We start from the raw sequence: 13,812 nt of genomic DNA, 5'->3' as shown, positions 1-13,812 counted from the left end.
ACTTTTCCACCTACCACTTTACTTACTTAGCAATTTTTAAAGCTAACCATGAATCATCAAATTGAAGGGCATTTTCATAGTCCTCATGCTCTTAAATCCCCTGAAGTACCTGGTACTGTAAATTGTTTGTGAATCTCTCCTCTCTTTGGGATTCTCTGAATCACTTACTCGGGTCCTCCTAGTCTTCTGAACATTTCTCCTATGTAATCTTTTCTTCTACCTGCTCTGGTAAATACAGGAATTTCTTAAGGTTGTACTCCTGCTCATTCTGCCTTATTTTACATGTTATTACTGTTGAATATGCTCATAGTTTAAAGAGTCACCTAGTCCTGTAGGCTTGTTGGTGGGGGAGGGAAACCAAGCAGAGTTACCATAAACCTGAATTAAGTTTTGCCAAGTATACATAAAAATGTTATGATTTTATTTAAGATTAAACTTTAAACAAAAAATTTTACTTAAATTTACTTGTTACAAGAAAAATATTTAGAAAATATTATGGCTTAAAAACTTCCCAACGATCCAGCTTACTTTCCAATAAATAACCTAAGTTTAACTTTAGAAGCTTTTTTGCACAGTCACTGATTTACAACTAAATGCTGTAATTACCAGAGTTTTATAGTTAAATCCTTTCCTTTACTCTCTAGTTCTGTATTATCTTTTGTATTCTACTCCCTGGGCATGGTAGTAGCAGTGGCACTTGGATGTGTTATGATACAGGAAATTGTACCATAAAAGGAAACTTGGTTTGTATAACAGGAGTAGTTTTTGGAAAGAAGCAGGGATCAAGCAAAAAGAATTTGGAGTTAAGAGTTAAAGTTGGTAACTCAATTTTGTGATTTGGCAGGTTACATTAGATGTCCATTTTCCTTCTTTGCAATAAAAGGGTTCTACTACTTGTCACTGACATACTTTTATATATGAGCTACTCTTAATCTATAAGAGCATACAAACAAACCTTCATCTACTCTGTGCTGCAGCTGGAGTTGATCCCTGTCTCCTACACCCACTTACAGACAGGAATGCTTCTGGAGAATGGCCTTTGCCTGAATGACTCTAGATTTGCAACGTAAGAGAAGGACAAACCATTAGAAGCAAAATCACTAGATGACTACCCCTGACAGAAGCCTTGGGAGATAATACTGATTAACTGTGGAAGGCTGGCCAGAAATCGACAGAATGGTAAAAACTGCGAGATTAGTTGCTTTCATAAATTTTCCTGCAGAACTGATTCAAGATTTGAGGATGTAGAAAGTTTTAAAATTAGAAAATTTGTATTATTAAAAAAACCTTTCTTCTAAACTCTTAACTTGTGAAAGAAAATAGGGGCCTTCTGTGTCTTCTATGTCCTGTTCCTCAATAGTGACACTCTGGAGGCAGGTGCAGTCTTGACCAGCTTATAGGAGATAACTCTTCTTAGCTAGCTGAATCTCCTTAGCTATTCTACGCCAAAGAAGAGGACAGCAAAGGAAAGTACCATAGTGGAATCAACTAGTGTTCATTACTACCCGATACATTTCTTTATAGATATATGGCTCTAAATGCTTTGGACTTAATATTTATTAATAGTTTACTTTTTCAGGATAGTGTTCAACATGCATGATGCCTTACTGGTTACATACCGAAGATCAAGACCTTGATTTTGCCAGATATTTTCCATAATGCGAATAATTTGAAGTGTCAGCATGTCTTGCCGTAAATCTGAAATTCAAGTAATATGTATCACCACTTAATGCCGTAAGTGAAAATTTGGGCATCATGTCATCACATTATTTTCAAACGATAAATAAACAGAGCTGTATTTACTCTTCAAATAATCTATAAGGAAGCAATATTTTGATTCTTTAACCCGTTTCTAAAGTATCTGCATAAACTCATCTATATAATGATGTAGAATAAGCTATTTTACAAACATTTTAAATTAAAATATTTAAAGTTCTTATTTTTTCTGAATCCTTAACTTTGAACATGTTCATATTAAAATATCAGGCTAACAGAATTCAGTGCTGAAATGTCATTTCCCAATGGAGACCCGTAAGTGATCCTCCCACCGCTCCCCATTCAGCCTCTTTCCAAGTAAATTAGGACCTCCTTTTATATGATTTCTTGGCAGACTACACTTTTTCTTCGTACCATGGTTGTAATTTTATGTTTATAATTATTTGTTTTGCATCTCTCTTTTCCCTGTTAGGCTATAAGCTTTAAGAGGGCAGGAGCTCTGTTTTGTTTGTGCTTACAATCCCCACTGTCTAGCACATCAAATATTTATGGAATAAATGGCTGCTCTCACAGCTAAACAAGTGTTAGTCAGAAACTGATTTAAGCTTTCCGATTCTGTATCAGTACTTCTTTTCAATATTATATATATATACTCTAAAGGTTAATATCTGCTTAATATTATCTATTTTACCACAGGCATATTCTGTAAATAGTCTTCATGGTTCATAAATACCCAGTATATAAAAAGACAGCTAAATTTATGCATAAGTTCATTAATATTCTTCCTTACCATCCCCATTTTTAAAGATGATCTCATTGTTCTGAAAGAGTAACTCTGACATGATGTCTGGGTTCTCCCAATTCAACCACAGTGGCCTTTTTGCAGAAGACATAATGCGACACTCTTCGAGCCTTTAAAATAGTTAAAAACTTTACTAGGTACCTTTGCTTTGTTATTGTTTTACCCTCAAATTAACTTTCAAATACATATATAATACAGCTTTCTGAAATGCTATGAAAATTTAAAACTTTCTACTCAATTTTATGAGCTCATTTCTAAGGGATTATAAATAGAAAATAAATATTAAGCTTAAAAATGTCTTATATAATAGCTTATGAATTTCCAACAAATATAGTGATGCATCATTTGTTTTACAGATATTACGTTCCATTTCTTATCCTATGATACCAGAAATTCTGGCCCAAGAGTGTTTTAAACTCTATTATTAAAGTAGTAAAACTCATTCTGAATAAATGTAGTTCTGAACTTAAGAAAATTTTACAACTCTAACTTTGCAAGGGTAGGAGATGGGAGAGGGAAAGCATAATAGGGTGGGGCCAAATAGGTTTACAGTTCATATGGAGAAGAATATAATAGTTAATAATAGCAACAAGAAGAAACTCTCATATTCAAAACTGTAACCCTACTTTTGTCCCCACCCTGTGCTAATTGAGCATTTCTTAATACCAATGGGTATTTTTGCCTTTATTAAGATTTTTCTCTCAAGAGGGTACCTATTTAAATGATATCATAGAAAATTCCCAACTAAAGTACCCTCACCTGAGATTTCCCTACTGATGAGCCGGGGGGGATTTTAGAGGACCAGACAGAAAGCCCTGGTAGAGCCATCCATGAAATCTGGTCGCCGCATTTGCTCAACTAAAAACTTCATCTGCTAACCTGATTGATGAGTATAATCATGGTTAGAGGACTGATTTCATAAAAAGTAAAGCTGCTAATTTCCTCTTGTACACTGGAACCCTCAGTTTTTGAACTCCTCTATCTTGGGCTAGGTAGATTTCTAGTTGGGAGGGTTTCTGTAACACAGAGCAGCACAGCTCAGGCAGAGAGGCAAAGAGTGGCAACACCAAGCACCTTCCTGTGAGAACTCTGCATGATGACAGAGGCAATGTTTTGGCTCTAGGACAGTGTGTGTCAACCATAGCAGGTCAGTGGCCAGTTTTAGTAAATCAAAACTGCATTGAATATAGCCCATGCCATTCATTGAGACATTGGCTGCTTTCACACTAAGATAGCAGAGTCAAGGAATTATAAGAGTCTGCAGGCCTGCAAATGTAAAGTATGTACTATCTAGCCTTTAAGAAACCATTCATACTCACTCTCTTCCTGTTGGGTAGAAAAGGTCAAATGAGGCTAAAAGGAACTGTTGGGAAAGGACTTGTAAAAATGTTGTTATACTGAGTCTCACATCATACTCAGGTTCTAGTATATAGTTAGAAAGAAACATCCCTTTTTAATCAATTCAAACCAGAGCCCAGACTGCTGAGTTATCATGCAATAATTTCCATTTTATTTTAGAAAAACCTCTATCTACTGAAAATTTAAATGTGAGTAGGGGAAAAAAAGTTTAGGACCTAGGAATTCATAAGAAGTTTATTTTCATGCTAGAATTTTAGTAATAAGGTTTTCTTTCTATCTTTTCTTTACTCTGTATAAGTGAATAAATAGGAAATGTAGTTGTCACTGACTGGAGCAGTTCTTGATCATGTAAAGATGTTTCTTTTTCTATCTCTATAAACCCTAAGGTTAGTATGCTGCTTCCCACATTTATCATTATGATAAAATACAAACACACAAAGTAACTGCTTTTAGTCCTATGACTGCATTTTTTTATCACTTGAGTTTCATAGAAGAAAACCGTTTTTAGTCTGTGTATTTTTAAAATAAATTTTTCTTTTAAAATTACAGTTGACATACAGTATTATTCATTCAGATATACAACTCAATGACTAGACATTTATAAAACTTAGGAAGCGATTACCCTGATACATCTCGTACTCATCTGACACCATGCATAGTTATTACAATATTACTGACTATATTCCCTAAGCTGTACTTTACATCCCCATGACTATTCTGTAACAACCAAATTGTACATTTAATCCTTCACCTTTTTCAATCACCCCCCAGGCCCCCCCCCCCGCCAATCTGGCAAACCATTAAAATGCTCTCTATCTATGAAGCCCATTTCTGTTCTACTCATTCATTTTTTTAATGATTATTTTCTTTAGGTTCCAGAAATCCTACAACTGTCTTTTTAGTTCCCTATCATAATCCCATTTAAACCAATAGTAATCGAGTTAATGAATTTCATGTTCCTAATTAATCCATGGTATCACAGCTAATCTATTATATAAAAACTCCAGCTTAGAAAAAATACCTACATTTACAAATTTAAACTAATATCTAGTTCTTTTTCTTACCTCAGTTTACAATATAAATAAAACATACTTCATTCTTTCAAAGCAGTCTAGTCCCATCTTGCTCACAATTCCAGTATCAGGAATAGTACAATTATTTTTAATAACCTATATTTAAACTTATATACCAACAACTTTAATAAATCAACTCAGTGTCATTTAGATTAAAACAGTAACTTTCTTTTAAAGTTTTTTTAAGCAACATTAATGAAGATTTTGGAGAAATTAATTCAGTACTGTTAATTTACATTCTCCATCCTTTGGGGACTCACTAATAAACTAATATATATATTTTTCAGTTTCACTAGAGATGAGGTGTGATTTCACTTTTTACTTTGAAATACAGTGGATTAAATAAAGGATGAAGAATAGCAAAAGGTCATAAAAAATCTTCACAATTCATATTCCTCAGTAACACTAAGCTACTGCAGATGACTAAAGCATGTGACATATTTACTGAGTGACTAAGGGTCCATTTTAAACTTAGAAATGTAAAAACTAATTTTCATTCATTTTCAAGGTCATTACAAAACTATAATACATAACACAGAATAGGAAAATTATTTTTAAAAGTGAGGGTTATACAAAAAAAAGAGAAAGAAGAGAACCAACTTTTAAAAAAATTTTCTTAAAATCTTTTATTTTATTTATTTATTTTTAGAGAGGGAAGGGAGAGAGAGAAAGAGAGAGAGAGAAACATCAATGTGCAGTTGCTGGGGGCCATGGACTGCAACCCAGGCATGTGCCCTGACTGGGAATCGAACCTGCGACACTTTGGTTCGCAGCCTGTGCTCAATCCACTGAGCTACGCCAGCCAGGGCTTAGAACTAACTTTTTGGGGCACTTTCTATGTTATTGTGATTGTGACAGATGCTTTGCATATCTCATGCAATGTAATTCTCACAACAACCCTCTGAGGAAAGTATTATTCCCATTTTACAGATAAGGAAGATGAATCTCAAAGATTAATGTGTCTAACATTACACAGCTGAGAACCAGTGAAATGGATCTAAATCCTAATATACCCAATTCTAACAACCAGGATTTGCATATACAGAGGTGAGCAAAAGTAGGTTTATAGTTGTTTGTATGGAAATAATACAAATAAAAAATACAATAATTAATAAGTATCAACTATTTGCATACTCACAACCGTAAGCCTACTTTTGCCCACTCCTGTATATTAGGCTCTCAACCCTCTTCCACTGCAAGAATCTCAAAAACAAACTGAAGAGTCACATACCTTTTGTGTTTCATCCTTCTTCTCTTGCTTGAGAATGTCAGTTAAGTTGATGAGCTTTTCCATAGCCTCAACTTGCCTGTTCAGGTGCTTCAAATACATCCCACATGCACGACAATAGGATTCCAAAAGCAGGCCAAACCTCTGACTGACTGTTTTATTGTGCATCTCAGATCTAGAAGAACAGTGCAAGATTTTTTTTTTTAAAAGAAGGAGTGTGTGTGTGTGTGTGTGTGTGTGTGTGGGCTTAAATGAGTATACATATCTTTCTTATGAAAGTAAAAAACTAATTTTCTAATTCAATAAATGTTATAATCATACTAACAATAAAATGACTTAAAACCTATCATTTAGAAGCAAAACAATCAAGGGTTTCAGGTAGTTCCTGTAAATGTTAATTTAATGAACTACTCCTAAGTTTATTTCAACTACTTTTTATTAACTAATCTCAGTACAAGATATATAAACATGAAAAAAGGGAAAGTAGGTACAAAAATAATAAAATGAACAGGGAAAGAGTTAAGAACTCAGTGAGTACTATTTGACTCTGCTGGCATACATATTCCTTTTCTATACTGTCTCCGAATTTAAATTTTTTTAAACCTAGCTTCGAGGTTTCACTTTTATTTTAACATTTAAAAACTCATGTTAATTTAAGTATCAGATATATCTTATTCTATAAAATATTTTCTATTCTTTCCTTAAATCCTTTTTTATCCTCCCCCCGAGGACATGCTTACTGATTTTAGAGAGAGGGGGAAAAGAAGGAGTGTGAGAGTGAGAGGAACACTGATGTGAGAAAACAGCTACCAGTTACCTCCTGTATGTGCACCCCAACTGGAACCTAACTAACTGCAACCTAGGCATGTGCCCTGGCCGGGAACTGAACCCCACTACCTTTCTCTTTATGTTATGGGATGATGCTCCAACCAACTGAGCCACACCAGCCAGGGCTCTTTAAATTCTTAATTAGTTTGTTTCTAGTAAGAAACCAGAGATTTTTTGTCATTATACTTCTGAATTCCAAGGTAAGATTTTTTCTTTATTTTGCAGTATTTTAATCCACACATTAAAGTGAAACCAAATACACCATTAATCAACATTAATTCAACAAATTTAACTATGTTAAAGTAGAATAAAAATCTTTAAAAGTATTTCAGCTCTCATTCTTGTAGAAAATTCAATTTTGAATTTTACCACTTATTTAATGTTAAAGAGGAAAGGCTGAGGAGAAACTCACCATTGGCACAATATACTTTCAGCATGGAAGACTTTTCTAGACAAACAAAAACTATAGTATATAAGTATGTATATTTACACATATATTAAGAGAGTAATATATATCTAAAAAACTTAATTGGAAAATAATGTGACTTACTTTAAATGCCAAAAGAAAAAGTGCCCAATCCTTTGATTAGTCAATGCTTTTTTGAGTAAAAATCTCACAAGCAGATTATCCAAATACTGTTCATATTTTAGGACCTATGTGTTTAAAAACAAACAAACAAACAAACATAAAAACAACTCTGCATAAATCAGGGCCAGTTTTTGCACAGTTGGATTTAAAAACAATTTGTTTAGAAGGAAAGTAAATACTACTGCTAACAAAACTGATTTTTAAAACTGAACGAACAAGCAAAATAAACAGACTCATAATAGGCTGATAGCTCTGGAGGTGGGGCTCAGTGGGATTGGGGTGGATGGAGGGATTGAGAAAAAAAAGAAATAAAAAGAGAAAGAAACTCATGGATAGGGACAATAGTATGGTGATTGTTGGGGTAGGTGGTGGGTGGAGGCAGGTCAGGTAAGATAAATGGTAAAGGAAAAAAAAAAACAATAAAAATTAAAAAAACCCCTTTTTTAAAGCATAAAGCAATACTGTAGGCTTTGGAAGCTGCATGAATTTAGAATACAACATTATTTTTCTATTTTATGCTATTTTACCTGTACTAGCTGAATTAGGTACTGAGAAAGTTTGTCATCTGTTAAATATTTTTCTAGGCATCGAACAGCAAAACCTCGAACCATAGGATCTGGGTAGTTGCAGTCCAGGAGCTCCATAGCCTGTTCGGGTTTGATTGGAGGCCAATCTTTTACCAAACAGTACATCTGTGTATAAAGCAAAGAGAGTTGTGAATGAACCTTTTAAGACATTGTCTTACTTTCTTATGTTAAAATTAGTTTAGATAAAGGCCTCCCCCTGCCATGATTTCAGTGCTTAAAATGTCCAATTCTAATTAATTTAATTAGTGGAAGTTGTGTGAATGGTATTTTTCTCTACTACATTACCATTATTAATTAATTTAATACAGTCCATTTCATCTCTTATGTATGCAGACTTTCTGAGAAAACAGTTTGAGCGACATACCTATTCTGTGCAATAGTTATCCAGTAATCTCAAATATGTGTTTACCTGAGCTACTTCATCTCTAGAATTCCATTTAACAGACAGAAGCAATTTGGGTAGAATTTCAGGGATAGTTACACAATAGTGTCTGTGTGGAAAAGAAAACAAAATGAGACACATTCTTGCATGTTATTCAAAAGACCCAGATATCTAAATTTACACTATGTAATCTTTAAGAAGTTCCAAACACTTTTAAAACTATTTATCATTACTAGCCTTCCTTAAAATCAAAAGAAAAGAGTGTTTACCATTTTGCTGCACATATATGTACATACATATTTAGATACAGTTATAAAGGCAAGGAAGGCAAAAGAAAAATCCAAATGGAAGATAGATACTTAGGAAAAATCATGAATTTATTTTATAACACTCTTTTTGTAGCTTCTTTTTTTCACTCACTAGGCAACGTGAACCACAAGGAGAGTCACTACTTCTACCATGGTCACTGGAAAGAATTTATGTTTTGATGAACTTGCTGTAGAAATGCAGTACAGTTGCTTTATTTAAACAAAACTTGCCACGTAGTTGGATAGTCTCTTCATAAATAAAAATATAACATTACACTATTAGTCTGAGGAAGTGTAAAAAAAAAAAAGGAAAATGGAGGGAACTCCTAAAAAATGAAATATCTAGACCAACTAAATTGATCTAAAATAACAGGCTGTTTTTTTGGATCTTGAATTTTATTAAAAAACAAAAATGAAAACCAAGTCCTAAAAAAAGTCTTATCTACTTAGAATTTAACAAAAAGCTTTCAAGGTGCAAAGTTTAGTACCAAGGTGGAATGATTTTGTAGAAATATTAATCTTATATCCAGCTTTAAAAAATATTGTTTATAATACAAAGTCATGTAAATTATGCTTTATTTAACTTTAATAGGTATGGTAGAAAAAAGGGCAAGATCAGCCAAAGTCAATGCTTTCTTTTCTTCTGTAACATAAGAAAGAAACAGAGACTCTTCATCTTAACAGTTACCTGTGGCTCCATAGAAAATCTTTCTCTTGCTCAGTGATTTCAGATAGAGGATCTCGGGTACAAATTGCTCTGAGCTGTTCTTTATCATTTTCCCTTAATTCATTGTCTCTGGCTAGTCTGGTACTCTGTAAAATACAGTAATATTTTATATGATTTTCTTTGTTGATTTTTTCACCCAGGATTCATGAGTGATCTACACAAAAAAGGAAAACTGTCAATAAACTTTATATTGCTTATTAACTGTTATTAAACAGTTTACTATTCCTATTTCAAGATTTTATTTTAGGGATAGAGAAAAGACAAGACAGTATTTATGGAACAAATCCCATAACTGATTTGGTTAACATTACCACCAACCACAGAACCGTAACTGCCAAAGTTAGGGCTAAGATGATGGGAATACTAGAGGTAGTAGTGAATGATTTCCCTCTTTTGCTGATGAGGAGGACCCTTCACAGTATTCTAACTAACCAGCTAACATTTTTGTAATATGAAAACATAAAATAGAACTTCCGGCCAAGATGGAGGCATAAGTATATCTACCTATGCGATATATAAGTATATCTACCTCACAAAGCCAAAAGGAGGACAATAAAAAATTTAAAAATAAAAAAATACCAAAACTGCCAGAAAATCAAACTGTATGGAAGTCTGACTACCAAGGAGTTAAAGAAGCAGCATTCATTCAGACTGGTAGGAGGGGTGGAGACAGGCAGCCAAAGTGGAGAGGACTTGCAGCACGGTAGTGGCTGGTGGACCAGGTGGTCCCACATTTGTGAGCAGATAACCTGAGAGGAACAACTGGGGAGCAGGACAGACCATGCAATCCAGGGTTCCAGCTCAGGGAAATAAAGCCTCAGAACTCCTGGCTGTAAAAATCAATGGAGAGACCTACAGGGTCCTAGAACATATACAAGCCCACCCACCCAGGAATCAGCACCAAAAGGACCCAATTTACTGGTGGGTAGCAGGGGGAGTAACTGAAAGCCAGCTGAGAGTCGAGTAAGCGGCATTGTTCCCTCTTGGACCACTCCACTACATATAGCACCACAACACAGAGACTTGGGTTGCCCCGCCCTGGAGAATACCACAAGCTCTGCTACTTACTACAAAACAGGAGCGATGAGAGGAAAAAACATGAACCAAATGAAAGAATAGATCAAAGCTCCAGAAAAAATACAACTAAGTGGTGAAGAGAGCGCCAATCTATCCGATGCAGAGTTCAAAACACTGGTCATCAGGATGCTCACAGAAATGGTTGAGTATGGTTGCAAAATAGAGGAAGAAGTGAAAACCATGCAGAGTGAAATAAAGGAAATATACAGGGAACCAACAGTGAAAGGAAGGAAACCAGGATTCAAATCAATGATTTAGAGCAGGAGAAAGAACATTCAACCAGAACACAATGAAGAAAACAAGACGCCAAAAAAAATGAGGAGAGGCTTAGGAACCTCTGGGACAACTTTAAATGTTCCAACAACTGAATCATAGGGGTGCCAGAAGGAGAAGAGGAAGACCAAGAAATGGAAAACTTACTTGAACAAATAATGAAGGAAGACTTTTCCAGTCTGGCAAAGGAAATAGACTTTCAGGAAGTCCAGGAAGCTCAGAGATTCCCAAAGAAGTTGGACCCAAGGAAGCACACACCAAGGCACATCATAATTACATTACCCAACACTAAAGATAAGGAGAGAATCTTAAAAGCAGCAAGAGAAAAGGAAAGAACTATCTACAAAGGAGTTCCCATAAGACTGGCAGCTGATTTCTCAAAAGTAACCTTGAAGGCAAGAAGGGGCTGGAAAGAAGTATTCCAAGTCATGAAAGGCAAGGACCTACATCCAAGATTACTCTATCCAGCAAAACTATCTATTAGAATGGAAGGGCAGATAGAGTACATCCTAGATAAGGTCAAGTTGAAGGAGTTCACCATCCCCAAGCCCTTATTTTGTGAAATGTTAAAGGGACTTATCTAAGAAGAAGAAGATGAACAAAAATATGAACAGTAAAATGACAACAAACTCATAACTATCAACAACTGAACCTAAAAGAACACAAAAACATAAACAAACTAAGCAAACAACTAGAACAGGAACAGAATCACAGAAATGGAGACCATATGGAAGGTGATCAGTGGGGAGGGGGGTCAGGGGATAATGGGGGAAAAGGTACAGGGAATAAGAAGCATAAATGGTAGGTACAAAATAGACGGTGAGGTTAAGAATCGTACAGGAAATGGAAAAGCCAAAGAACTTATGCACAGCCCAGGGACATGAACTAAGGTGGAGGAATACTGGTAGGAGAGGATGCAAGGTAGAGGTGAATAAAGGGGAGAAAAAAAATGGGGCAACTGTAATAGCACAATCAATAAAATATATTAAAAAAAGATAGTAAAATAATAAAATTAAAATGTAAATTCTTTCATAATCTTTGCCTGAATATATCTGTATAGTCAGTTAAGACATTCAAATTTTAAAAAAGTAAAAATAAATAAGAGAAAAAAGAAAAAGAAATACCTCCATTAAAATCATGTACATTGCATGCTTGGAAACTAAAAAGAAAATATCATAACTTTTGGTATAATTCCAAGATTCCAAGCAATACATTTATTCCCTTTAAACATAGCTACATTAACTATATAATGAATAATTATGAGTTCATATTAATTAATGTATTATAAGGAACAATTATATATACCTTAGAAAGGGTTACACATATTCCAAATGGCTAAAAAGGAAAGCAAAAATCCATGCTTCCAGGTTTTTATACATTTAAACATTGTTAATTTATCTAACAGCATTAAGAAATATTGCTGGCACACATTCATTAAACAAATACTTATTAAAACATTTATTGTGTGCTTTGTCTTGTTCTTACTTTTGGGAGCCATAAAACTGTAAAAGAACCTGTACTAACTAGGCGTGCACTATAATGGAAAACTTAATAAACATGTAAGAAAAATACTGGAGAGCTGACTTAAATACTATGGGTGATCTGACAGAGAATGTCTGAGTGACTACTTTAGACTAGGTGTTCACAAACGGCCTCTGAGAATGCAATAATTTGTGATCCAAATGGCGAGGAAGAACCATCCACAAAAAGATCTGGAAAAACTTCAGATGGAGGGAACAATGAAAGTATCTTACAGGGAGGATGAGTTTGTGGGAAAGCCAGTGAGCCTGAAGCCCAGTAGATGAGGGAGCAGAGTGATAGGATCCCTGTTTAAAGCATGTAAAATGTGTAGGTCAGGGTAAAAGGTTTGGATTTTATTTTTAGTGGAAGTCATTTAAACAATGAGTTGTGATTTGATTTACATTCAATAAATATTATGCTGGGCTCTCTGTAGAAGGAGGGAGACCAGTCAGGAGGCTACAGAAAGAGTTCAGGTGAGAGATAATCAATGTTTAACCCTCAATTTACCAGGAAAAGTAGTCATTACCATTTACTGTCTGGGTCCATGACCTCTTAATTCTTTTATATCATTTAGTTATTTTTATTTGTTTATATATTTAATCTAGAATAACTTAGAGAATAAAGTGATAATTAAAAACAATTATATGACACCTTGATAAGAATTTAAACATAGTAAAACCAGGGTTACAATCCAAAATAAGCAATATCCTTTGAATGCAACTAACTGCTTGCTCATCAACTGTCATGCATGAGCCTGGAACATGTCCATCTTGTAAATCAGGGGTGTCAAACTCATTTTCACTGGGGGCCACATCAGCCTTGTGGTGGCTTTCAAAGGGCTGAAATAATTTTAGGACTGTATAAATGTAACTACTCCTTAACTGTTAAGGAGCTGAATTACATTTGGCCCTTTGAAGGCAACCTTGAGGCTGATGTGGCCCCTGGTGAAAGTGAGTTTGACATTCTTATTATAAATACTGAGTCTGGATTTTAAATACATTATCTAAGAAATTCTAGCTAATCATTGCTTCTGGTTCTTCCTATACCTATAAGTCAAAATGAAGTATTTTTCAAAACTTTGATTCCTCATAATATTGTTAGAATGGTCATCTTCTTTGCCATTCTATTCCTATTCTATTCAATTCCTATTTACAAATAGAAATTTGCCATGTTATTTATAAACATTTCTAATTTTACATTTACAGATACCAATCAGAATAATGAAGCCAGGGAATTTTGAAATTTTATATCACCCTTTTCCTTCCAGTTATAGCTATAACTAATTGGACAGGAAAATGTCATGGGAATGCTTATAAGTATTTCAACCCCAATTTAAAAACTA

The 13,812-nt window shown here is 34.5% G+C and overlaps 1 protein-coding gene across 1 annotated transcript in view; it reads right to left on the bottom strand.

The window, feature by feature from the left end:
* Nucleotides 1-13,812, bottom strand: part of PIK3CA (phosphatidylinositol-4,5-bisphosphate 3-kinase catalytic subunit alpha) — an 85,523-nt gene that overhangs the window by 9,561 nt on the left and 62,150 nt on the right. The window contains 9 exon segments of the mRNA XM_028505135.2: nucleotides 1,620-1,698; nucleotides 2,507-2,628; nucleotides 3,278-3,339; nucleotides 3,342-3,397; nucleotides 6,178-6,353; nucleotides 7,557-7,660; nucleotides 8,123-8,287; nucleotides 8,592-8,673; nucleotides 9,561-9,685. Coding sequence (XP_028360936.1) covers nucleotides 1,620-1,698; nucleotides 2,507-2,628; nucleotides 3,278-3,339; nucleotides 3,342-3,397; nucleotides 6,178-6,353; nucleotides 7,557-7,660; nucleotides 8,123-8,287; nucleotides 8,592-8,673; nucleotides 9,561-9,685 — 971 coding nt within the window.

Source organism: Phyllostomus discolor, chromosome 2 (assembly GCF_004126475.2).
Source record: "Phyllostomus discolor isolate MPI-MPIP mPhyDis1 chromosome 2, mPhyDis1.pri.v3, whole genome shotgun sequence".
NCBI classification, from domain to species: Eukaryota; Metazoa; Chordata; class Mammalia; order Chiroptera; family Phyllostomidae; genus Phyllostomus; species Phyllostomus discolor.
Note: the sequence above shows the minus strand (reverse complement) of the source record. Positions and strands in the feature narration are given on the sequence as shown.